Source organism: Chionomys nivalis, chromosome 1 (genome assembly GCF_950005125.1).
Source record: "Chionomys nivalis chromosome 1, mChiNiv1.1, whole genome shotgun sequence".
NCBI lineage: Eukaryota > Metazoa > Chordata > Mammalia > Rodentia > Cricetidae > Chionomys > Chionomys nivalis.
This window is the reverse complement of record NC_080086.1, coordinates 153,562,267-153,589,688: the sequence shown is the minus strand read 5'-3', so window position 1 is coordinate 153,589,688 and position 27,422 is coordinate 153,562,267. Positions and strand designations below refer to the sequence as shown.

At 42.0% G+C, this 27,422-nt stretch overlaps 2 protein-coding genes across 13 annotated transcripts in view; one reads left to right on the top strand and one right to left on the bottom strand.

The window, feature by feature from the left end:
- Lmbr1 (limb development membrane protein 1) overlaps positions 1-27,422 on the top strand; it is a 162,388-nt gene that overhangs the window by 123,754 nt on the left and 11,212 nt on the right. The window contains exons 16-18 of one of the 5 annotated variants that reach the window (XR_009058165.1): positions 3,665-3,826; positions 7,302-8,947; positions 10,305-10,835. Coding sequence is in view for 3 of the 5 variants with exons in the window: in XM_057788326.1 (XP_057644309.1) it covers positions 3,665-3,826; positions 7,302-7,387 (248 nt within the window). In the remaining 2 variants the exon portion in view is untranslated. Of the gene's footprint in view, positions 1-3,664; positions 3,827-7,301; positions 10,844-27,422 lie in introns of those variants that run through there. The other 4 variants (XR_009058182.1, XM_057788326.1, XM_057787691.1 and 1 more) reach the window with 4 other exon arrangements.
- Rnf32 (ring finger protein 32) overlaps positions 14,584-27,422 on the bottom strand; it is a 45,869-nt gene continuing 33,030 nt past the window's right edge. For all 8 annotated transcript variants that reach the window (XM_057791053.1, XM_057791837.1, XM_057789495.1 and 5 more), the window contains 2 exons: positions 15,922-16,089; positions 14,584-15,307 (listed from right to left, as the gene is read on the bottom strand). In XM_057791053.1, coding sequence (XP_057647036.1) covers positions 15,059-15,307; positions 15,922-16,089 — 417 coding nt within the window. In that variant the 3' untranslated portion in view covers positions 14,584-15,058. The remainder of the gene's footprint in view (positions 15,308-15,921; positions 16,090-27,422) is intronic.

Sequence of the window (27,422 nt, the reverse complement as noted above, 5' to 3'; positions counted from 1 at the left end):
ACAAAAATATATTTTCACAGTAAGACTGACCAATCTGACTTCCTTAGTATCTGGTATATGCAACCCCCCAAATTAACAACAAACAAACAATGTTTATTAAAAGTGGAGGCTGGCCAGATATCTCAATGGGTAGAGGCACTTGCTGCGAAATATGACAACCTGAGTTCAGTCCCTGGAACACACATGTGGTGGAAGGAGAGATCCGACTTTCACAAGCTATCCTCTCCCATACACTTGCTGTGGCACATACATGTACATGCTCACAAACTTACATACACATAAGAAATATACATGTTTAAAGATTTTAATTACATAAAAATTTAAAGATGTTAGAAGTTAGTCTTTGATTTTTAATTTTCATCTTTCATTCTACCCACAGAGCAGAAGCTTAATTTTATAGTGACTTTTTTCCCCTAATAAACAGGACAATCGATTCAGTGGGCCTGCTTATACCAATCCTGAAAGCATGGATGTTTAGAATGATTGTGGATTTTATTGCATTACTGTCTCTAAGTCATGCTTATTTTATAGACTATCTTAGCTAAATTTCTTTCATAAATCTAATTAGGGGAAGTATATGGAAACATAGTGAGGAGGGTGTTGAAACTAATTCATTATATGAGTTTAGAGATTAATTTTTAATGCAAATTAGCTAATAAATTTAATAAGAACATATATTATTTTGGCGCCTTTACATTAAAATCATGGATATTTAGGTCAGATGTTTGTGTACTAGGCCAGCTTGTATAATTTACTGATAACATCACTTTCAGGCCCTTTGTGTCCCACACTTTACAAATGCTCTGAATGGCCTCGTGCAGTTTCGCCAACATGAACATGCTTGCTCAGAGTAGAAGTTGACTCAGGTGGGCGAGAGAACATGCGTTATATTGACTTACGATGTGGGTGGGGCAACCTGCTCCTTCTTAAAGTCATTGTATTTTGTACACCAGTTCTTTTAAAACTGTGAATAGAAAAAAGGTTGCGTTTGAAGGAATTACTCATGAAACATTCTTGGTTGAGTCCTTGTGGGGGAGGCAATGCATTGCTTGTCATAAAGTGTTGCAGTACCCAGGTCACATGACCTTGTGCCTCATTGCTGTCTAATGCAACTTCTTTTGTGTACGTGCGTGAGTGCATGTGTGCGTGTGTGTGTAGCACAATAAATAAAATCTCATAGACAGTTATTGGGGTTCAACCTGAATGTCAGAAAAGCAAAACAACCAGCCACTGGCTCTTAACCTCTACTGCAGTCCAAAATGGCGATCCTGCCTCCAAGAATCTCCAGGAATCCTTATTCTGAATATTTTGGTTGAAAACGTTTTTTTTTTTTAAAAGTGCATCTGGACCAATAGTGCATCAGACCCAACATTGTGAACTGGCATTTTTGTTCCTCTTGGGTGTCTGTGTATGTCTGCTGAAATACCCTGAACTCAAGATTGATCTTCACCTAGATATCCTGTTAGGGCTGGACCCTAACTTTTTATTTTCTAAGTGGGGTTCATTTCTAGGGTCTGTGTCCACTCTTCTCACTGTTTTAGCACTTCTGTGCTTGATGTGACTGATTTGACCTCCCAGCTCTGCTCCTCATGGACGGTGCAAAGCTATCTACAGCCTTGTTGACAGCAGGGGTCCAAAGTGCTGTCTGCATACCCACACAGGTTCACTAACAAGAAAATACTAGACCTTGTATTTGTATCACTGTTATGACTGTCAAGTGATCTGTCTGTATGGAGTATCAGTGGTACATATAGTAATGGATAATCAAATGCACACATTAAACACAAGATCCATGTGTTAAATCTACACTGGTCCTCCCCATTTTGCACTTACCCATAGTAGTAGACATCTTCTAGGGCCTACTCAGCTCGTCCTTTGGGAACCATCTAGGTGCAGAAGTTTGAGTGTGCTCTTCTTACGGAGTGACTATGGCTTTTACCAGACACTTAAGGAGATCTTTACTCTTGGGATCAATTCAGTTGCCAGTCCTGGGTTCTCTGAAGCCTTAAGGCTTGTGTTGGTAGGACCATAACTGTTTACATAACTCAGCTTGAAAAGTAAGGTATCTTATTAGGCATCCATTCCTTTAAACAAAGTCCTTTCTTCTAGGCTTAGCACTGAGAGACTGAAGCCAAAGTTGTCATCATCTTAAAGCAATACAGGACAGGCACTGAAGGCTTTTCTGGTATCTGGTTTTTAAATTTCTTTTTGTAAGGTATTATCTAATGTCTTCATTAATCTTCATCTATTTTTAAAACACTTCGGCAATGTCTTTCAAACTTGCATACATTGGTTCCAGGTGGGAGTGACTTTGGAACTATTTTTGAAATGCCCTGTTCTTACTGTACTGTTTGCATAGGGAGATTTTCTGCTGCCCATAAGCTTCTCTATGAGGCTTGCAGTTGATGGAAGTGTGTTGGATCAGGGCAGAAAGCCAAATTCAAAAGCCAGTTGATGATGTGAGATTGAGTCAAAGGTATTTTTGAAATCACCCATAAAATCCTTAAATGGCCTGTAGCATGTGCAGCACATAACTGTGTCTGTATAGTCCTAGAGGAAGTATCTATCTCTTCTTGTAACTCCCTCAGTGTCTTCCTCAAGCCTGCCATGGCCTTTCTTACTCCACTTATCCACCTGACTGGTAGGATTTATTTACCAGAACATCCTGCCACTCATGCCCTCTTTATGATAAGTTTTGGGCCCGACTCACATACTGATTTAAATATTCTTTCAGTTAAAAAGATTTTAAATGTGTCTTTGATTGAATTAAGTAAGTTAAATCCATGTGTGATACAATCTTCACACATTCCTGACATTCCTCTCTTACTTTGTAAATGGTAGCATTAAATTCTGCCAATGGTGTATTGTAAGGAAATGGTCCTATTTATTCACTTATGTGATGAGCACTAAGAATGTGTAAGGTGCAGCAGAAAAAAAATGACATCATGAAATGTGCAGGCAAATGGATGGATCTAGAAAACATCATATTGAGTGAGGTAATCCAGACCCAGAAAGACAATTATTATATGTACTCACTCATAGGTGGTTTTTAAATATAAAGCAAAGAAAACCAGCCCACAAATCACAATCCCAGAGAACCTAGATAACAGAGAGACCCCTAAGAGAGCCGTTCATGGATCTAATCTACATGGGAAGTAGAACAAGACAAGATCTCCTGAGTAAACTGGGAGCATGGGGACCATGGGAGAGGGTTGAAGGGGAGGGGAGAGGCAAGAAGGAGAGCAGAGAAAAATTTATAGCTCAATAAAATCAGTAAAAAATAGGAATGTGTAAGGTGTTGCCACTGGAATTTGGGTTTCAGGAGTGTAATAGATGTCATTCCTGTGGAAGTAGGGGGGAACAGGCTCTAGTGGATGGCACCTGAGCTTTCTCTTTAATTCCGGCGTGGACTCTAAGTACGTGATAGACACTCATGCCACTCTTCTGTGTATCACATGCAATGACAGGTACAGACATGAAGGGTGGGGCTGGCTTGGAAACAGTCACATGATTCATGGCAAAGCCTTCCCAGGGCATCTGAGAAAGCATCCTACAAATATCTGAGAAAGTTTGTGGAATCTGACCTAATTTCAACTGTATTTTGTTACGGATATGAATGCACCTCACTTTATTAAGGACTTTTATTTATTTATTCTTTTAACAGGAATCACTAGATTTGATCTACTTGGAGACTTTGGAAGATTTAATTGGCTGGGAAATTTCTATATTGTATTATCCTACAATTTACTCTTTGCCATTGTGACAACATTGTGTTTGGTCAGAAAATTCACGTCAGCTGTACGAGAAGAACTTTTCAAGGCCCTAGGTAATCTTGAGGTTTATGGACGTTTCTTTCAGCTAATCATGACTTTGACATTTGAGTTTCTATTTAGTTTCTAAGTGTTCATGGCTGTCATTTGCATTCTTGACTCTTGTGTTGGTTGTGATTGGATTGGAATCATGTACTGTACTATAGGCCCTCATCTGTAAGGTGTGTGGGTAGGAATTGTGGTGGTTCTTGTGGGGCCTTAGTACAGTGCCTACGGCACCCTAAGAACTTGGGACTGGCTGTCAGTCCCTTTGTTCTCATGACAACGGTGAGAACGACTTGGTGTTGAAGGTCTGCCTTCTGCTATTGATGCCTTTTACTATTGTTTGCTTCAAGCTTTTTTTTTTTTTTCCTGAGGGGAGGCTTGAATTTTCTAAGTGTATAAACAACCTATAATTCTATTCAATAAGCCAAATAACTCTGGAAAACAATATTAGCATTCTTGGTGCTGACAGGATAGGAGGTTTGCTGTCATGTACGTTGTCATGTGTAGTGTGGTGGGATCAAAGTCTGCTTTAAGTGATGTATGTTTGCTGTGTTTACTCCTACACTCATTCTGAACTTAGTCTAGAGTTTGTGCTTCAGGATGAGAAGCACTCTGGAAGCTTCCCAGGCTTGTAGCATCTACCTCCATAGCAGAAAAGAAAGGTGGTGGCTTCCTGTAGGAAATATAGGAAACCCTGGCATTAACTCATTTGCCTGATACCACCTGAATGCTTATGCTTCAAATAGGCTGTGTTTTTGATATTTTAAGAGGTAGCATATTTATAGATTCATTAAGGTCCAATTTCAGAAAGCTAAACTACAGGAGCAGCAATAAATCTTTTCAAAGTGCCAACTTTTATGACCTTGATGTTTGAAAGGATGACCTTTAAAGAAAAATCCACCAGGTTACTGCTCCATGTGTGTTTTATTTGTAGCGTACACTGTGAGGGGACAGCTGATTGAAATATTACCCTGAAATGAAACATCTCATCTCAGCTGAAACATCAGATAATTTATGAATTTTAGTGCCTGTATTTCACAGTACGGGGCACATTAAAAGTAGCCAGATGCCTAGGAATCAAGAAACCCTCAGTCTCATGTCTGGTTGAGACTTCTTTTCTAGCTAGGACCTCAGATGGGTTCCTACTTGGCCATAGCTGAGTTGGCTACAGTGCATCAGTGTTGGTGTCTCTCTGTGGAGCTCCTGCCAGAGGCCAGAGGCCCTCTGTGTCATCTTAGCAATCTGACCATAAGACACAGTGGAGTTTTCAAGAGTTGAGTAAAACCCCCAATAGCTGTGTTTGTTTTATTTTTCAAATGTTTTCTGTTATCCTTTTGTATATTTTTTAGGGGCCATTCTTTGTATAGAAAAGATCCTCTTTAAATATAGGCTCAAATGGCCAAAGATGTTAAATCTGACTTCATTAGCTCATTCCTAACAGGTATTTTCAGATAACATCTGCACAGTAGTGATCGTGGTGGCCGTGACCAAGGGACTATTTCTAGGGAGGTCTACAGATGAAAAAATTGCAGTTTTATCAGAATGCATGTCCTGTGTCACACCCGAATTTAAGAAGTGAAACCTAGCCCGGAGGTGTGCAAACCTTTAATCCCAGCATCTGGGAGGCAGATGCAGATGAATATCTGTGAGTTTGAAGCTAGCCTGGTCTACGTAGTGAGTTTCAGGACAACCAGGACTACACAGAGAAACCCTGTTTGAAAAAAACCAAAAAAATAAAAAATAAAAAGGAAGTGAACCTACTTAAGTCTTCTGTCTTAAAAGAGTAGTTTCAAGGCCAGGAATGTGGCACAGTGGTAGTATGCTTGCCTACCATGTGTAAGGTCCTGGGGTTGGTCTTTAGCATTGCATATTCCCCATCCAGAGACAGTATGGTTCCAGGGCAGTGCGGTAAGTATGCCCTTTGTGCCCCATCCCTCCCCTTACTTTTTTCCTGGCAAGTTTTCTTCAGTGAGTCTTGTTTTGTAGGAGCCCGCTTCCTCGTTTCCCAGCTGGCCAGACTCCCAAAATAATCACACAGAAACTATATTAATTAAATCACTGCTTGACCAATTTCTTAAGCGTATTGCTAGCTAGCTCTTACATCTAGCATTAACCCATTTTCATTATTTTATATTTTACCATGAGGCTTGTTGCCTACCGGCAAGGTTCCAGCTAACAGCTCGTGTCTTTCTCCTCTGGCGGATACGTGGCATCTCACTGACTCCGCCTTCTTTCTTCTTTCAAGTTTAGTTTTCCCACCTTTCTATTTCTGCTAGGTCACTGGCTGGAACAGATTTATTCATTAATGAATAAAAGCAACACATAAACAGAGAGACTTCCCACACCAGTCTTGTCTTAATTTTCAGAGATCCTCTGATCACTTAGTGGTTTGGCCATTTCTGGGATTAAACTATTTATTTTACAATGATTTTTTTTGTCTAATTCAGTTATAGGCTCAAGCTTAAATTTTCTTTCATTAAGTTATGTAAGTAATAAAGGCTTTAAATTTGGGAGGAAGACTTTATTGGCTTAGGAGTTATATAAAACTTTCTGATGAGAAAATTACTATCCGGAAATTTAGAATGAATACCCACCCTACCCCCTAACTTAGTTTTGGGGGCATTCAAAAATCTGAGCAGTATGGGTGCTCTTCCATGGTCTTTCTCGAGGATGCACTACTTGTAGACGCTTACATGTCATGGGTTTCACTTTGAGTATTCTTGCCACACGTTGCGTATTTGTGTTTTAAAACAAAAAAGTCATGTATCTGTATCAGCTTAGCTTCCTAGGCAGTGTGTTTTGGGATGAGAAAAAGCTAGCTTACTGGGAAGAGGCTTTTGAGGGGAGGAGGAGGAGGAGACAGTGCAGAGATGAAGGGTGCTTTGACAAACTTTGACCCTACGGGGTATTATGCTTTGGAGGCCCCATCACATCACAGCCACACTGAGGATCTGGGGAGATGGCTCAGTCTGTAACCTACTTGTTACACAAGCATGAGGGCCTCAGTTTGATCCCCCAGAACCCATGTAAAAAACCTAGACAAAATCCCAACACTGGGAATGTGGCTCCCTGGGCTTGGTAGCTAGCCAGTTTCATCTACTTGGTGAGTTCCAGGTTTAATGGGAGACCCTGTTTCTTAAAACAAAGCGGGTGGCACTTCACGTGACATCCAAAATTGTTCTCTGGCTTCTACCTGTAGACACACACAAATGAACACACACACTCAAAAAAAAAAAAAAAAAAAAAAAGAAAGAAAGAAAGATAGTAGGACCCCACCGTGTTGAGAAGAGCCATACCCACTTGTCACCCAGTCATTGGAGGGGGCAGTCCTAGAAGAGAGGTGTGACTTCCATAGAGCTGCCTCCAGGGAGGAGAAGGCTTTCATTACCAGAAAGCTGTAGATAACATATCACAACCTGTACAAGAAAGCTGTCCTGCTAAGCAGGTCTTTTCTGCTCTTTCTCACCCGTGTCTATTTTTCTGCAGGACTTCACAAGCTTCACTTGTCAGATACCTCAAGAGATTCAGAAACTGCAAAGCCTTCTGCAAATGGTCATCAGAAAGCATTGTGAGACCCGACTGCCTCGGCAGCATTCTGCAGCAAGTCCCCCGACGACTCCTGACATTCCCACAGACACTCATCAGCTTGTGGTGGGGTCTGGGCTGCCTGCCAGTGCCACCTTCTCACCAGCACGAGAACTTGGCATTGCTGATCAGTTTCTCCTTTGACTTTTCTGATTGACCTTAGAGCTTTTGGTTAAACCCTGAGTCTTAGAGACTGGGGAAAGGTTGTATGTCTACAGCAGGGAGCCATCTGGATGAGCGGTGAAGATGTGCAGAGAAGCCGACTTGGACTTTCTTATGCTTTGCTTTATGCCATGAGACGTTTGGGCCTTCAGGCGGAAGCCTACCTGGAAGTTGCCTAGTAGCCCAAAACATTTTCAGAAAGTCCTGAAAACTTATGTACTAGTAGCAAACTACATTTTTTATTTCCTTAAAAAACCAAAAGCAGAGTTTCTGATTCATGTTACAGAATCTTCATTAGACTTTGGGCCAGTGGGAAAATACTTGGTTCCTTCCAAACTTGAGCCTTGGTGGGAAGCCCCAAGGCTATCTTTTTGTAGTAAGCATCAGTAAGAAGCACATGTGATTGTAGATTTGGACATTTGTGTGTATACACCTGATAATACTTCTCACAGCACGGGGCCAGTGTTGTACACACTTGTAACTTAGACTTTGCCTTATAGGCCATATGTATATTCACTTTTTAAAACCTTTTTTAAAAAACTACTTCACTCCTGTGCTTGTTGTGCCTGTGAAACCCATAGACAGAAATTGCTTCCTTTTTATGTCTCAGGCTTTGGTGACCTTCATATACACCACCTTAAGTCTTCACCTCAGGAAAGTTACCAGGGTGATACCCAGAACTTAAAGGTCATAGAAGGGCAGACACAGTGGAATATGAGCTCATAATTATTCAGTTGTTTAGTTGTACGTGATTGTTGGGATGGTTTCTTAACTCTTGAGTTCCTGACTAAAAACATGAGTGCATGCTGTTGCTGTCCCTAGGTAGCACACAGGTCACAGAAATATAATGGTGCTTACATGCACGGTGTGAATGACAAAACAGGATTTGTATTCAGAAAAAAGTAAAACACTTCTTTTTCCCTCAAATTGTTGAATTTAGTTTCTTTTGGAGAAATTTACGAAAAACAGGATGTATCTGAAATAACTTTTTATTAAATAGAAAAACCAGAAAATTGAGCTGTACTTTTACAAGCCATTGAGTACACTTCTTCCATTACATCATTACCATTCTCTGATTCCTTAGTCTGAAGGAGAAGGAGCATTGGTGCTGTGTCTCTGAAGGACTCAGTGCATGCCTTCAGCGAGTCCTGGTAGATTCCTGAGTGTGAGGTCTTGCACTAGCACAATGCAAGTCAGCTGCCTTCAAATTTCTGTGATCATTATTGTAGTTAATGTCAGGCTCTGCTTTTTATTGAAACTTGAAATCCGTCCTCTGGGAAGACCAAGTGAAGGAGAGATCAGAGAACAGTTCTCCACTGCAGTCACTTTCAGTGCGCACCATTTGCCGATTCATCCAAACACAGAGCTCCTGGCTAATCTGTAAGGTAAGGTGTCTGGAAATTTTATAAAATATTAAACTTTTCAGTATGTCTCAACTTTAATTTTCTTAATGTTCCCCTGTGTGTATGTCTCCCTGTGTGTATCTATGTGTCTGTGTCTGAGGACAGCTTTCAGGAGACATTTCTTTCCTTTCACCATGTGTACATGATTGCATTCAGGTACCTTTACCTGATGAGCCATCTCACTGGCCAGTCTCAACTTCTTGTTCACTTGGACATTCTTAATCTGAAGATGAGCCAGGCTTGGGTGACTACACTTAGTCAGATATATGATGAATTTTAAATACTGACTGGAGACATTTGCTGATGAGATGAAAAATGGGCTTCAAGGGTTGCCTCATCTTGAATCTCAGGCCCTCCATGGTTATCTGCTGTGTGGTCACCACCCTTTGAAGGTCAGTGGTCACTCATTCATCTAGTGTGAGGGACTGAGTCCAGGTGCAGTCACTGCATTGGGCTTGTGCTGGAGGCTGACCGGTATAGAACTTCACATGGACAGCAGCACGCAGAGGCTTCCCGTTCTAAGTTCATGAAGGCAGGCACACTTAGGAGTCTCATGTTGCAGTTGTGTGTGACAGAGAATGCATAAAGCTCTGCAAACAAGTGCTCCCATCCACACCCGTCATGGTGCTTTCTGCGTTTTGACCGGATGGGGCTGCACCAATGACTCTGTTATATAGTCCTTTTATTCTCTCACTTTGACTTTCCTCTTCAAAGGGCATGAAGCTGGGCATGGCATTGCATGCCTTCATCCTAACACTCAGGAGGCAGAGGCAGGAGGAACCCTATGAATTTGGAGTTAGCCTAGTTTACTTAGTGAATTCCAGGCAAGCCAGGGCTACCTGGTGAGATGTTATCTCAAAAACAAAAACGAAAGAACATTAACAAAAAGAGCACAAGGGTTGAGGGTAGAGTGACTGGAGAGATGGCTCAGCCGTGAAGAGCACTGGCTGCTCTTTCAGAGGACTCAGATTTGGTTCCCATAACCCACATGGTGGCTCACAGTCACCAGTGACTCTAGTCCCAGTGGGGATTCAACACCCTTTTCAGGCCTCCATGGGACTGCAGGCATGTGGTGTAGGAAAAACACACCTATACAAAAAAATAATACAATTTAAACAAGAGAGCATGAGGCACTGTATAGATCTTGTTGGGGGGATATAGTAGATTCTTACAATTAATTGGGTTTGTGATATTTAATCAATTATTATAGTTACAAATTTTGTAGATTGTAACATTGCTCTTTACTGATTTTCTAGCATATATTTTAGATCTCTCTCTAATCATCTGCCTGTCTCTATATCTGTCTGTCTGTCTGTCTATCCTTCCTATGTAAAATAAGGTATAATCTGAGACCCTGGGTGAAGTTGTCCATACACACACTATTAGCTCCTTCAGTCATACTTCTGTGGGGCTGACTGGTAAGTCAGATGAATCTATTGGGTCTGCTTCTCACAGTCTCTGGGGCTGTGTGCTTCTATTCATGGTGGCAGCAGCAATTGCTGCCACCGCCGCTTTGGCCAAATGTAGTAGGTTGTTCCTGTAGGCCAGACTTCATTGGTTCTAGTCTGTGTGATGCTTGTGGTTGGCACAGTATTTAATGCACATAGGCAGAATTGTTATAGGATCTTTAAATATGTGAACATAAATACAACACTGATTTTAAACTTCAGCAAACTGGTGTGATACTTTTCAAATGTCTAGACACTGGTGAATTTTTGTTATAGATTGTTTTTAAATTTTATGTTAGTCTTGTTTCTATAAGGTACTTTTACTGTGAGTTAAAAATTCTTAGAAATTAAAGTTCTGCAAAAAGCTATCCTATACTTGGTTTATAAGTCACTATACATATAAATATATACTTAATTTATGTTTATTTTTTCGATTCCATCATGATGAACACTCAAGAGTATTGACACTGGTTCAGTGTTGAAGCACAGTGCTTAGCATGTTAGAGAAAGAGATGTTTTCACTTGCTTTCTGTTGTGTTATAGATAAATTCTTTGTAACCCAAAAGTAACATTAATAGTTAAAAATGTCATCTTACATTACTTGATGATTCAAGCTCATTAGACTTGTTTCTTATTTCTTCAAAGAGGAACTGAACTTCATCCAGAGTTCTGCAGAATGTGAGTGCTGTGAACACCAGCTCATTTGCTGGCAGTGCGCACAGTCTGTGAACACCAATGACGTAACACTGCAGTCCACAATAAGAAATAAATGTTCTCTATGACTGAGTTTACATACATATCAAAACACATATAAAAATTTAACAGTGACATTTTTTTCGTATGATCCATGCTGGCATTTTCTAATGTTTATTATAATTTTTTTTGAAATACCAGACACAAACTAAGGTATTTCCTAACCTAACCTATTAATACAAAATGGGAGGTAAATTTCCATTTGAAAAACATAACTGGAACCTATTTTTTTTTTTTTTTGGTTTTTCAAGACAAGGTTTCTCTGTGTAGTCCTAGCTGTCCTGGAATTTGCTCTTGTAGACCAGGCTGGCCTCAAACTCACAGTGATCCACCTGCCTCTGCCTCCCAAGTGCTGGGATTAAAGGTGTGCGCCGCCACCACCTGGCCTATATTTCTTATTTCTTACTGTGAACTCACATCAGAGACTGAAGTGGCGCTGGTGTGCAGTGCAAGAGCATAGTGACAGGCAGTGGGTGTTCCGATACATGGGTAGCTCTGAACTCTGTCAAATAGGAAATGTTCACTTCTATTTCCTGGCTTTGAAACACAGCCAAGAAAACTAAAGGTGCTTGACGTTGCCCCGTTCTGAGTAAAGAAGTAGGTCAGTTCAGGCCAGCCAGATCCCAATGACTCCCATTTGCTTGTTCAGAGTTCTCAGTCAGCATCACTCTTTCTGGTGGTGATGAGCACCCACCCTAGCCTGCTTGCCAGTGAAACTTGTACATGGTGAACCTCCTTCTCTGATCTTTACATGCGTCCAATACTTAATGCAGATCAATAACAGATGTCTCAGTTGATTTGATTCTAACAGGAGATCAATTTGGATGTAACTTGCAAGGACTTAGAGCCGAAATAGCAATAGCAGCAGCAGCTGCCTTAGAGTGCTGCCCTTGTTACACAACGCTGGAAGCACTTGCTTTCTCTTTACCCTACTCAAACCTGTAATTTTATTTAGGACTCAGGAAGCCTGAAGCAGATCCAGCTCTGGCTACACTGCAGAATAAACTTAGTAGCTATAACCCGAAAAGTTGGTACCGGCTTTGACCCTGGGAACCCCAGGGCCAGACAGTGAGTCCTGTGTAGGAACTGAAGGTACTGAAAAGTAAAAACAAAAACCTATAACCCATTTCCAAATCATCACCTCTGTGCTGAGTGGTAAGGATAGCTAATAGAAGACCATGCAACATTGCAGTTTTACAATGATGTGGCTGTCTCATGTGCTTTGAAAGGAAAAAAGAGCCCTACAAAACTTACTAAGGTCGGACTCCTCCCCAGCTTGTTATAGACTTCTAGAGCTCCCACTGTTCAGAGAAGTCCTAGCAAAAGACTTAAAACCTGTTGCTGGCTCATGAGACTGCTTCCAAACGCCCTGAGGACACACTTTCTGGGCAGGGTCTTACTCAGTTCATGAGTTAGTGAGGAGGGTGCCTAGGGATGGGTTAGGGCCTATGAAGCAGCAACCATACAAATTTGTAAGTGTGGAAGAAAAAATGACTTCATAATTGTCTACAACCCATGCCTAAGTATTATTAAAGTAAAAATGGAGGAGCAGTGAGAAGAAGGCTTTATCTTGAAGGATGCTGAGCATCTGCTAAGCTAAGGGAGAGATCAGTTCATCACAATAAAGACTGTTCTGAGGAAGAAGCCACACTGAGAGCTGGGCACATGGGATTCTGTGACCTCTGGACCTTATTGGCATAAAGTGTCCCAGTCGGGGCACTAATTTCCCTGTGACAGCCGACTAAAGACATGATGGGATGGTAAAAGTTTGCACTGTTCTCTTGAAACTTCATTAGAAACTTACCTGAGACCTTACCTTCAACACTAGAATATTTCCGTCCCTCAGAACCCCAATGAAGTGGATGCCTGTGTACTTCAACCCGAGGACCTGTTGCCAACAACTGGTATGTTCCTGTGTCAGTAGAAATGGACTCTGCTACTTCAGACATTCACAGGTTCCAGGGAGGGCAGGGCCATCCCAGCTTGTGCATGGCCTCCCTCCAAGGTCAGAGCAGTCAGATGGCTGGAACCCTTGCTGCATTCCCATTACATGTAGTGACAGCCGCAGCTGAGTTTTCTGAATGGAAAAGTTGGTATCTGAGATGCAGCTTGTCCCTGTCTTTTGTTTAAAGTGAGTCTCCAAATGCAATAGTATGTCTCTAATCAAGAACTTTTGAGCATAACCTAACATATACATACTAATTCATAAATTATATATCTGTATTATAAACCAAAAGAGCCATTTCAAAAAGATAAAATATAAATATGAATTTTAAACACATATATAAATATGAATTTAAAACATTGTGTAGGGGGGAAGTTCTGAACCCTGGTGTGTACCTTTACTTGCTACCTGCTTCACTGCTGTGCCTCCATCCAGGCTGGGTGAAGACTCTAGCCAGCCTAAGCATGGCACACATGGCTCTGGCAGGCCTTGCCCTTCCCCCTATTCCATTAGATTACATTCTTTTTTTTTTTTTTTTTTTTTGGTTTTTCGAGACAGGGTTTCTCTGTGGTAGATTACATTCTTAAAGCTAACCATCAAGGTCCATTCCCTTATTTGGCCACTTCCTTCTTCTGAGGCTGACTACCAAGATCTACCTATCAAAGTATTGAAGCCCAGCAATGGAAAGCCCCCTTTATACCCAATTAAACCCCTCATCCTAACACAGGGTTTTCCCTTTTACATTTCCCATTTGCTCATGGGCCATGTCAGTCTCCCCTCTGTCCAGAGGCAGTCTTTTGTCCTCTGGGGCAGATATACCTTCTTACCCTCTTCCTTTCTCCCTCCCCCTTCTGCCTTCTCCTCTATCTCTTGTCTTTGTCTCTTATTCCTTGTCCTTTGTCCCTCTGGGGTAAATAAATCACCTTTATGCCGAGAACTTGGTCTTGCTTTCTTGAGCCAATACTGGTCCCTTCCCTGGGATTTTGTCTCACGTGGACACTGCCTCCCAGCACAGTCATCAACAGGCTCTTCCTCAAAGAGAAGAGATTCCCTGGTCAGGCTGAGGCAAAAGAGACTTAAATCCTGGAGACAGAAGAACCAGGGAGCTCGAAGGGTCTGTAGGATAGACACCCCAGCATTGATTACCACATTACTAATACTGTTGGATGGATCTTTATCTGTTCCAGTGGCCAGGGCCACCTGAGCAGAGCTGCTCTTTAACTGCTATGTACACCACCAATCTTAGCACCAGTTCTCTGTATCCAACCTGGAGTTTAAAGAGTTAAGAAAATCACTGTATCTGTGCTCACACCCACACACGTTTTTTTCTTTTTCCTGTCTTTAGTTCCTAAGTAATACAGGCAGCAACTGTCCACAGAGCACCTACACTACTGGGCATTTTAACTTAGAGGTGACTTCAAAGTATGTGGAGAGATGTATGCCAGCTATACGGAAGTACTGCACTTGAGCACTTGTGGGGTTTGACATTAGAGCACTGGCACCAATTCTGTAGGCTCCAGGGATTTTCAGTCGTCTGTCTCAGGATTCTGTACACCATCATTAACATTTGATTTATCCTGTTTTGATGTTGAACACCACTATTTTTTCAGTTTACATGTTAAAAGTACTTCACTATACTACTAATTTATTACATAAAAACCAAGGGAACATTCGTATGCATTGGATAAGAATGTCAGTTTCCAGGTTGTTGGTTAGACACTACATTTTAAGTAACATTATTCCTCATTTATTTCAAGTAACTAAACTCACAATACACAAACTGCTTTTTATGTAATAAGGGTGATAGTTAGATGGGCCCTTATATCTCCTTTGTGTAATCACAAAGAACAGACAGCAGTGTAGTACTCAACCCAAAATTCACACAGCTCATCCACAAACAAGGTAGACTTTTTACTCCCTTTTAGTCTTAACTCCCTGAACATGAATTCAGCATTTAAGAATTTTCTTTTGGTAGCAGGAGCGGCAGAGAGGACAGGCATGGAAAGGAGCATTGTCCCCCAAGGAAAACTCTTCCAAGGCCAGGAGGCAGGCATGGTGGAACAGGTGTGCACAGGACAGGAGGACTGTCTCACGGGGACGCTGGCCGCTGGTTCCTACAGCTGCTTGCCGGCAGTCACCATGGAAGGAGAGTGGGGTCAGGCAGATGGAACACTCGTAGATCTCCCGGTGAGCAGCCTGCAGCACAAAGCAGATACGAATTTGTCATAGGCATTGACTGTCCTGTCACATTCCACAGTTACTCAGACCTGTAGTGAGAACTATATCCCAAGACATGGATCCTCTGAAAATGGGCACTACATTGACAGATGTCTAAAATGTGAGGTGTAGAGATTATAGTAAGCATTTTAAAACACAAATGCTTTAAAAATGCTGAGCATTGATAATGTAAATGGTGCCTTTTAATTAAAATGAAAAAAAAATTGGCTGATACTGTTAAAAAGGTAAAACATTCCCAATTTTATATTTTAATCTTTTTTTTAACCCCCAATTTTCTGTTTAAATTTCCTTGCATTTGACATCAAGTCACTTCAGAGCCCTGCTTTCCTTCCTTAGGTTACTACAGATATAGGAGGAGGACAGGAAGCATAGGCTTGTCCTCTTGGGTTTTCATTGTTCTTAACACTTACCATCGAACTAGAACTTTAACATTTCAAAATGAAAGACCCTGATGATCATCACCGAGCTCATGGCAAATCCCTGGGTGTCCCCATGCAAGGCTTCCACCCTTTATAGACCTGTGATTGCAGTCTATTCTGCACTGGCAGCAGGGAAGCTGGACTGAAGCCTACCTGCACTTGGATTTTCTCCCAGTCCTCCTCAGTGATCTCATGGCCACATCTTTCGTCTAGCTGCTGAAGAATGCTGCGATTTACAGCCAAGCAGAGGTCGATTTCTGAGAAGAGTTCATCTATGTTGGTGTTGTATGAGCACAAGAGTCGGTGGCTGATTTCTGTGAACTGAGAACAGAGGCATAGGCTGGAGCATCTGAATGACAGGGCAAAGCCATTCCTGAAGGAGGAACTTGATTTCCCTTCCCTTCAGAAGCTGTCATGAGGCCCTCCTGTAACAGGAGTGCCCTCATCTCTGAGGATGGGGGTCCTGAGAGAAACCTAGCACAGACCAGGCCAAGTCGCCTGTCTCACTGTCCTCAGCTGTCTCCTTTTTGGTACTTTTCATTCTTCATCAGTGAAAGCTCAGTTCACTGCTGCTTAGCTGTGACTCAGGTCTGTTTCTGTAAGAAGGGGACCATGTTACAGGAGACTTTATTAAATAAGTGCTTATACTTTTCTCTTGCTAATAGATCTCTTGTTGGACTAATTCACAGGATTCCAGCTTAACAATTTGGGGATGTATAAAAAAGATACTTTCCTCTGCAGCAGTTAGCAAGTTAGTTAGTCTATGGGACTAAAGCTGACAGGAGGGAGGAATTAGAATCTTTCAGAGGACTTACATGCACAGTGATAACCTCTTGGAACTGCTGCCAGGCATGTGGGGACTAGAGCTAGCAGCGCTTATGCTTTGCCCATCAGCCTGTGAAGCTGTGGCTCCAGGTTGTAGATGATCTTAGTATAAGCAGAAAAGAGGAAATCCAAGCAAGGAGGGCTGTCTTCTTACTTTCTTCCCATTAAGCTCTAAGGTCACAATTGAAACAGTCCTTGCCTAATAACTTTAAAAATCTTCCTCTAGAATCTCAAATGGCTGAAAGACACTTAGAGAAATGTTCAACATCCTTAGTCATCAGAGAAATGCAAATCAAAACAACTCTGAGATTCCATCTTACACCTGTAAGAATGGCCAAGATCAAAAACACTGATGACAGCTTATGCTGGAGAGGTTGTGGGGGAAAGGGAACACTTCTGCATTGCTGGTGGGAATACAAGCTGGTACAACCCCTTTAGATGTCAAGTGTGGCGATTTCTCAGAAAATTAGCAAACAACCTTCCTCAAGACCCTGGAATACCACTTTTGGGTACATACCCAAAGGATGCTCAATCATTCTAAAAGGACATATGCTCAACTATGTTCATAGCAGCATTGTTCATCATAGCCAGAACCTAGAAACAACCTAAATGCCCCTTGACCAAAGAATGGATAAGGAAAATGTGGTACATTTACACAATTGAGTACTACACAGCAGAAAGAAATGACATCTTAGATCCAGAAATCATCATATTGAGTGAGGTAACCCATACCCAGAAGACAAATATCATATGTACTCACTCCTGTGGCTTTTAGACATAAAGAAAAAATAAAAGAGAAAAAAAGAAAAAAAAAACAGCCTACAAGTCACAATCCCAGAGAACCTAGACAACAAAGAGGGCCCTAAGGGAGGCATACATAGATCTAATGTACATGGGAAGTAGAAAAAGATAAGATCTCCTGAGTAAATTGGGAGCATGGGGACAATGGGAGAGGGTAGGAGGGGATGAGAGAGGAAGGAAGGGGAGCAGAAAAATATATAGCTCAATAAAAAATTAAGAAATCTTTTTCTAAGCAAAGATAATCTATTTATAGATAACTAAGATGCCCCACTACAGAGCAGATCTCTTGGGACTTAGGTTGAGTTCTACACTAGTAGTTTCAGAACAGAGACAGCATATGCATGCTATCTAAATTAACCTTAAATAAGTCTCTAGTGTTCCTCTAAACCCAGTTCTTTTATAAAGTTTTACACATACACAATTATAAAACATACAAAAACAGAAAAGCAATTGATCTTAGGACAAATGACTTGGGCATTAGACGTTGGCTTGGCAGGGCATGCAGTCATTTCCTAGTGGCATGGACAGGAGCTGTTGGATCCCCAGAACTCCAACACTTCAAGCACATACTGGAGTGAACTACTGTCCACACACTTAGGAAGGGCAGACATTCCTGGCAAGTTCCCCACTAGCTTTACCTACTGCCATTAAATAGACCTCAGTCTGCCTGCTTCCTGACTCATCTGGACATGTCTTCTGTGATTCTTTGACCTCTGTGTGTTCTATCCTCTACAGTTCAAAAGGTTTGACACTGTGCTTGCCCTTTCCTCAAGATTCTGTCACTCTTTTTAAAAGAGCAAAGCCGCATGAGTACTATATTACTTATTAGAAATGTAACTGCCTTAAACTTAGTGGGATTTGTATTAAGACTGTAAGGAGGCATGGTGGTGCATACCTATAATCTTAGCATTCAGGAGACTTGAGGCAAGGGATCAGAAGTTTGAAGCTAGCCTGAGCTATATGAGACTTTGTCTCAGAGTGATTTTTTGTTGTTAAGAGTTTTGCTTACAAAGTTGTATAGTGGTCTGCCCCAACTCATTTTTTTGGGGTAAGTTTTCATTATTTACTTTTATTAATTAGAACATGTATTAAAATGTACATTATTGGTTCTGTGCTTAAATATCATTGTAATCGTGGTCTTATTTACTTAAAATATATTGTAGGGATTTTTTTCACAGTCACCTTCTAGACAAGTTCAAATGTATACAAATGGTGCCGCTTCACACAGCATTCCGTTATAATTAATAAGTTTAGAGAAAGAACTATTTTCCCAATATTTGCTGTTATACCAGTATTCATGAGAGCTGAGCATGACAGGCACAAGAGCACTCTCTGATCATACTGAGTTCCTTATTTCACAGATACTTTTATAATTCAGGTAGATCAGCTAACCAGATGTTTGTTCTTAACAAGTAGAATATTTAAGTCTCCTCAACCAGTATTGCCCTCCTGGGCCATCCTTTCCAGATAGGAAGAGAAATTTTGATTAGGTTCTTCAGACCAGGCAGTTACATGTGACACCCAATCTTCACATGCTGTCCAGTGGAAGATAAACAGAAGGACTAGGATATTCCATAGAAAGGAGATCACGTTTTTATGCTGGGTGTCCAGTTTAGGTGTGAGGCCCCAGATCCTGGACACCATGGCTCTGCATCGCCAGCTTCTATCACTGCTCTGCTTTTTGTAGGCCCAGTTTGAGCTTTTCAGGGCAGCTGCAGTGACAGAAGTGCTTAGGTGGGTAGTAGCAGAGCAGCCACAGAGGGCTTGCAGAGGCCAGAGGCCAGTCTCTTCCAGATGGGCTGGCAAAGAGAACCGTTCTCTGGATTTCAATGAGGCTATAAAAGTTTTGGTTTCTCTGAGCAAGAGGAAAAACATTTGCTGTTAAGGGAATCATATGAGGAAAGACTGGAAAATGGGTGTATTGAGTCATTGCATGGCAGCACATCTCATAACGTTACAGTCTTTTGCCATAATATAATTGTTCTGAGGACCTGAAAGATCCAGGAGTTATACTACACCACTGTGTGACATAAATGCTATTGGAGCTACATGTACAAAGCTAAAATTCTACTAGTCTCACGGAAAGGCTTATAAATTTAATTTTTCCCACCCCCAAATCACAAATACTATCTCATCACTTCCATTTGAATGACTGTACCCCATCTCAGGTCAGACTTGTCTTTTTCCCAGAATGTAAAGCCAAGTGCTTGTGGTCGTCGTGTAGGACTCTGATGTGTCAGAAAGACAAGCATTAAAGAGTAGTCACCTGTGCCATTTGAGGCAGGAAAAGGACTTCATTCAGAGCCACCCACAGCTCTAGGGGCTTGGTGGCAGTTCACTTAAGTATCTTAAGAGCTGAGAAATTGATTAGACTCTAGGAGACTGATGTTGGAGGGGTACAACAGTGACAGATGAAATCACATGCTCACCTGTTGCCCACGGCAGCTAGCATCTCACCTGGAAACTGTTTTCCACTTACCTAGGAGCCTGGAGACCCACAGGCTGGCTGCTTGCAGGCCAGAAAACCCACTGCACCTGTGAATAAGACCCGAGCGTGACTGCACACAGGTGTGTGCATACTGTCCTTACAACTGATCAGTTCCATTTGTATAATTACTGACACCTGCGCAGCTGTGTCCCTCCTGTGTTCTCTTCTGTGTAGTCTTTCTGTTCTGCCATGTTAAACATTACTATTACATTTATTTTCTGTGTGGGTGTGTACATCGTGGCATGGTTGTGGAGGCCAGAGGACAGCTACTGGGAGTCAGCTCTCGTAGGTCCTGGGCTTTGAACTCTAATCACCGTGTTTCACACACAGCAAGTGCCTTTACTGCTGAGCCATCTCAGTGTCCCTAAATTAAAAACAAAGCAAACCTCTGTTGTCCAATAAAAAGTTTGTATTTTTAGCTTTTTTTCCTCTATTACCGTACAGGTGAAAATTCTTCTATTCTTCTAGCTCCTACCCTAGAGATGCATGCTTAAATTATCACAGTCCAAAGTTAACCAGGATCTTCTCATGCTTTCACCCGACTATCCTCTTCTGGTGCTCTTACACATAGTTTTTTTTTTTTTTTCGTTCACATCACATTGTAGGCTGTTTCATTTCCCCCGAGGATGCCCAGTCTTTGGCTTATGCTGAACCTCTGAGACATCTGTGTGGTGCAGGTGCTGTTCCTTTGAACACCCTGTTGGGTTTCTTTGCTCCTGAGGTGTTCCACAGCATTACTAGGTAGAACACTCACCCTCCTTTTAAGTCATATTGAGGGTCCTTTGACCACTTAAGTTTGTCTGGATTAGTGTCAGATCTGGAAAGTCCTTTTTCTTTGCTGCTTCAGACTGTTCTCTTTGACCTGTGTATTCACCTTTCCTTCTTGGTTCTAATAACAAGGTGGAGCCTACTGCACCCTCTCCATTTGTGATTTCTCTGAGACACTCCCACTGAAAGGAGAAGGATAAAGCAGCCAGGGCAGCTAGTGCCCTTTCCCTGGGAGGTGCTCACCAGTGCCCCCAGTGCTGAGAGAAGCTCTTTAAGACTCTGAAAGTAAACAACTCACTGTCTTTGAAGTCCCTGAAATTGAGCATTCACAAGGCCCCCTCCCCAAGATTCCATAAGCAATAAGGACTACTGTGGAGAGGAGACTCTACCTTCATGTTGTACAGAGGATGTCTCCATGCTGTGCTGGGCTTTCTGTGATGTACCTGCCTTTGAGTCATCCATCCTCTTGTAAGTGACTAAGTAAACTCACTGTTCACCAAGCTGGCCTCTGGTGGAACCGTGACTTCACTCTGTTGTTAGTTCCCTTTCTGGGACTCTTGTTTACATCTTGTCCACACCATAATGTGTTGGTGAGGAGAAAGACTTGAGGCACAAACACAGGATGTTGAAATTGTAGAGTGGCCACAGGGCAGGCAGGCAGTTCCTTTAACAGTGCAGCTATTCCGCTGAGAAGTGATGGGCATGTGTGTAGGGCGGGAAATGATAACTCTGGGCTTCCACATGTGAATTCAGTCCTCACATCTGTACTTAAACAGACACCATACAATTTAAAGCTAATAATATAGAATGTTACTCTAAACAACAAATCACAACAATTTAAAAGGCCAGAGAAAAGAGAAAATTTGTAGTAAAAAATTTTGTGTGTTTTCATTTCTGGCTTGGGTTGGTCCTGTCAGCTGGAAACAGTATTTGTGTCCCTCATGTGACTGTCATCAGCTGCAGCTGTTCCCACTCCTAGTCCAGCCCTTTCTCTAAGATGCCTTCTGTTCTTTCTTGACAAGCCTCCCCACCCCCACGCACGCCCAGTGCACCCTTCTGGGAGCATGAGTAAGTGGACTTCCCAGGCACGGTTACATCTCTCCGCTGCTGGCCTTTCCCTGCTGCACCCTGGGACTCACTGCAGGACAGAATTCTGTCTGTTCCTGAGTGCGAGCCTGCTCATTTGCTGCCAGGAAGCACTTCACTTTGAGATCTCACAGGCACCCCAAGCAGCAAGCCCAAGGCTTCTTCCCCAGCTCCAAAGACAGCTAAGTTTGGATGTGAGCCCAAGTCACAAGACCACACCTGTAGGCCTCTTTTCCTCCGGATCCTACACTGATTCATGAGCAGATCCCGACGTCTGTCCCTGAGCACTTCCCCGGTGGGCACTGCCTATGTAGCCTGCTAGGCCAGCTCCCAGCCCACCCCACTACGAGGCTGCCTACCACCCTGTGACACATGTGACCATGCCATCATGGAGGTGGCCCAAGGCAGCAGGGGTTCACTGGCTATTTGTGTTTAAATTTATCTTCCACACAGTCCTTATTCAGAATTCTCTGCTATCTCCGTGTCTGTCCTCACGGCACTTACTGTTCCTTGAAATTTAATTTTTTTGTTTTGTCTTATTGAGGCAGAATCTCAATTTTTTAGCTCTGTTGGGTCTGGAACTCAGAGGAATTCACTGACAATCGGAGTAACATCACCTTTACACTCACAACTCATACTTCCTAAACTTTTTAATAATAACTATTTTATAAACTTTGTTAGTTTTAAAGAAATTTTTTTAAACAAAAATAATTACTTTCATATGTAATGATGGTTAAGAGCTATTAAATGCATTTTATTCAACCTAAATTTCACTTTGTCACTTATCAGGCATTACATGGTTAAGTAGAAAAGGCTTACCCATTTCTGTGGGGCTGCTTGTTAAAGGAGCTTAGAAACTGAGCTAGTATATAACAGACAGTGCATTGCCCTGAGGAGCAAAGATCATAAACACTGTCCTTTTAATGAAGAGCTCCTAAAGGAGTAGGACCACCACTGACAATGCTGGTGACTTGGGACTGGAAGGCTCCTGGCAGGTGAGGAGAGGGTAACTTACTGTAATGATCTGTTCTGTCTCTTTAAGAGACAAGCCACACCCACTCCCTCCCCTGTATGCTGAGACAGGCTGATCTTCAGCTTCCAACCTGAGTTCCCTCTCTTTTCTGTCTCCCTCTTGAGGCTTCTGTATCTCCCTTCTCTCTCTTTCTCTCTCTTCCCCTCTCTCTGCTCTTCTCCCCTTCTCCCTCTTCCCTTCCATAACCCCCTGAATACATATCCAGCCTCACTCTGCATGGCATGCCTATCCATGTCTCTGTCTCTTGCCTGCCACCGCGTTGTCTCCCTGCCCTGGACCAGCCACCGCTAGGGGGCCTGCAGCTGTCCTTGCCTGGAACTGGCTGCTCTCAGGGCCCGCTGCCTGCTGCCACATGGCTCACTGCCTCTGCTTGGCGCCGGGGATCTTGCAGCATTTTTATTAATCCATTTCATGTACTATCTTTTAGAACTCAGGAGGCCAGAGCTGAGGCTGCACCAGCTTTGCCCATGTCTGTGTCATTGGTCACCACTAACCAGAAAGGCTGTCTTGAAGACATCGTATGGTCTGGCCCATGTGTTTGCTCAGTACTGTGAATAACTGCTGCTTTTTCCTCTTCCTGAACTTCATGTGTTGTTGAAAGTGATCTCTCCACCACTCACCTACAGGACTTTTGGCTCTTGACGGCTGCTATCTATTTTGTATACATTTCTTATCTTCTCAGATGAGTACCACAGATATAGGGAAGCACCTGATTCATCTGCGTAGGGTCCTTAGCACTGAAAAGCACTGACCTTAGGTTTGCAAAAGATTAGAGATGAGAACAAACACATGCCCTAAATGTACATATTTAGAAGCAGCACAATACAAATTCCTTCTTGGAGGAGGGAAAAGGTGAAAAAGAACAAAGCTTATCTAGATTTTAAAGTGAACTCTGTTGGCAAAATTCAGTAAAACACCAGTATTTAGCTGAAAACCACACCGTTGATGTGAGGTGGTCAGCATACTGGAGGTCTGTCAGGGTGTGTTTCTGAAGGGAGCAGACAGAACTCTCTTGCTCTTTAGAGTTAGTGTTCAGCTCAGCAACAGTAATCTTTTCAGGGTTAGAACTGTAGGCTAGTGCGTGCTAGCATGGGTGAGGTCTAGGTTAATACTGAAAGAGTCAACACATTTAGTGACTTACTCATTGTAATCAACTCAAAGCAACTACTAAATATTTCTGAAATGTCACATTCTTGTTTTCAGAAATTTTTATTTCCTCATTTCTTATGTGAGTTGATAACCTTCATAATTTAAAGGGTAAGGATGACAAGAAAAACATGGCAACTCAGTTCTAGTTTTTAAACATTAATGTTATAAATTCCACATAAAATATACAAAAATTCAATTTAGAAAAAATTAGTACCTTTTAAGTCTTCTATTTTGGATATTTGATAAATCTAATAACCATGAGTTTTCATTGATATGTAAAACAGTTACTGGTCATTTGCAATTACTGGCTAAACATTAAAGAAAACACTAACAAAAGCATTTAGGCGAACTCTGTCTGCTCAGGAGAGTCTTAAGTGATCCATCTCATGTCAGCAAATTGCTTACTAATGTGTTGACTTAGGGCCACCCTCAAAAGCAAAATGAAAAGCTTGGAATTTACAGCATATCAATGCATCAGTTGATAAGCTTTTACTGGTTTAATATCCTTCCAGGCTTGCAGCTTGGAGCCACTTCAAGTTAGCAACAGAATGTTTGCCATCTCTATGTGATAAAGGAAGTCAAAGGAATGAACAAACTTGAGGACCATTATGCTGTTTGGTGAGATGGAAATGAAAACGCTAGAGAAGTCACAGGCTGGGGGTGTGTGAGAGCTGGGCCTCAACTCCAGCATCTGACAGATTGTTAGCCTCACCTTTCAAACAATGGTCTGGACTTTAGCTGGGGCAAAGATAACACAGTGCATTTGGAAAGTTTTAATTGCAGCAATAAAAGACTGTACCTCAATTATATGACAGATGCTAGCAGAGTTTCCAGATAAGGATCAAAGACATCCAAGGAGTGGTCACTGCACTTTGGGCCACTCTAGGCTTTCTGTACACACTGCTGGGGAATTAGCACATCAGCTTTCCTGACCTTTCCAGGTCCTTTGATCTGAGATCTCAAGCAAGTCAGTATACCAGGACTACTGTATCAGCCAGACAGGTCCAACACTCCCTCACTGAATTTTAATCCTGACACCCACCAACACAAAACCCAACACCTGACCTCTGCAGTTCTTACTACAAAAGTTCAGTATGCTTAAAAGAACCTGCCTTGTCACACTACACCACTTTGCTCTGCTTCTGTTTTGCTAGCAGCGTGCCAATGGTACTTTACAGTCAGGCCACCTTGAGAAGAAAACTTCTTAGTGTATGACAACATTTTGTTTGTAGAATTTAGGTGGCTAAAAACCAAAGAGAAGGGCTTCACTAACTCTACCAGGAAGAGAAGGGAAAATGCAGAACCACAGTTTGTGTGTAAGATGGATTATGAAATCAGAACGGCCGGAGCAAACCTGATCTAGAATACTGAAAATATTCATCTCAGTACATGAAGCATTCAAGGCCACTAGCACCTCCAGTTGTTCACACTTAAAGCTCCCAAATGGGCGATCTTTTCTATTCATTAGACTTTTTCTCCCGCGGGGACTTTATGTTGGATCTAGGCCAGCGGCTCCCAGCCGAGCAAAGGCTTTGCCCACACACCAGCGAAGGCGGCAGTTCACGGATGAGGTCGCTTTGTAAAGTGAAGTTGCAGCTCTGCAGTCATTCTGGAGATGCAAGTACATTGGCTTTTGTTTGTTTGTTGTTCTTAACTGCCGTTACATGATACCAAGATAAATAAATGGTGTTTTGTTTTTTAAAAGTCTCGACTTCTGGTTTCCATGAGGCACAGATCACAGTGACTGCTCGGGAAGGGGCCATCTGCCCCTTCTGCTTTACTGCAGTGTCTACCTACCTCTCACTGCAGTGAGCCAGCAGATTTACGTCTCCTAGTCACTTGCAATTTCTTTTTTGACTAAAAATGTAAAAGTGAATTTACATTACTCTTTGATCATGGTGAAAAGGGAGCTCTATCTTAAATATGTGGTAATTTCCAGATTAAAATAATTGTTGCCTTCCACAGATAAAGAACTTGTCACTTCTGCCTTGTTATTCACGACAGCCTGCTTAGTAAAATCTGCAGTTTGTGACACTCAAACCTTCAGTCTCTGAGAGTTTACTGGTCTGAAATTTTGTGCAGTTAAGATTGGCCAGGAGGCATGTGAGAAAACAGGGCCTCCTGTTTCCCTAGAATAACTTGGTATTTCTGGAATGCTGCTAACTGTATCACAAAGCTAGTCTCTCACCCAAAGGAACCTTGCTAGAGCCATTGTTCATTGTGGCTTTGGAATTTGTTCTTAATGGAGTTACTACCAGGAAACCTCCAGACATACTGGTTCACCGGAAGCTGTACTTCAATTTTACTAGTCATTTTGTTTTTGAAGACTTTTATGACTTCAGGCTGCAGAGTATGGGAAAAGAATAAGCTTGGACGAACACAAAGATAGCGAAAATAAGTTTAGAAAGGCTTTTTTTCTTTTCTTTTCTTTTTTTTTTTTTTTTTTGTAAATTAAGGGTCCTCTGGAACCCAAAGCAGGCTAGAAAAATTCACCTGGCCAACCTCCATCTTTCAGTAATACAGATATAGTCACACAGGAAGTGACTACCAGGAGCTAGACTTCATAATCTGATGTGACTGGCTAATTGACTTGAAAGGGAAGGGGGTTCAGGAATAAGGGCCCTTGTTGGGCTAGCTACCTTTGATAGAAAAAAAAGTTACTCACATACTGAGGAGCCAGGGCCAGCAGTTATATTTTTATCATAGATATACTAATCTTAGATGTCTAATTCTCCTTAAAGCATCTTTATTTACAACCTTATGTTAAAATATTTTGGAACTGGGAGATGGCCCAGTGAATGAAGAGCATTTAGTGCTTCACCTGAGGACCTGAGTTCAACCCCCAGTACTAAAGTAAAAAGCTGGACATGGATGCCTATGCCTGGAACCCAAACAGAGACAGGGAGATTTCTAGAACTTGCTGACCATTCAGTCTAACTAAAACAGCACACCTCTGGTACAGTGAGAGATCCTGTCCCAAGGAAAGAAGGTAGAAACCAGCATATCAGCACACACTTCTGGCTGAGCACACAGAGGCACACACACAGCTGGACATACACATTCACATCACTTGCATGAATACCTGCATGCACACACACCTATACAAACACCTCTGTACACACGCATACATACCTATAAGCACACCTGTGCACAAACACATGCATACTTGTACATACACTTGTACAAATACACCTGTGTATATACATATCCATACGCATACACACACCTGTACAAACACATGTGCATATATATGCACACACACACACTTTACAGCCATTCTAAATGGAAAACTTTTTTTTTTTAATTGAAACCATTTTTCTTGTAAAAAACAAATCCTGTTCTGGCCAGGCAGTATTGGTACATACCTTCAATCCCAGCACTTGGGAAGCAGAGGCAGAAGGATCTTTGTGAGTTTGAGACCAGCCTGGTCTACAGAGTGAGTTCCAGGACAGCCAGGACTACACAGAGAAACCCTGTCTCAAAAATCCAAATAAATAAATAAAT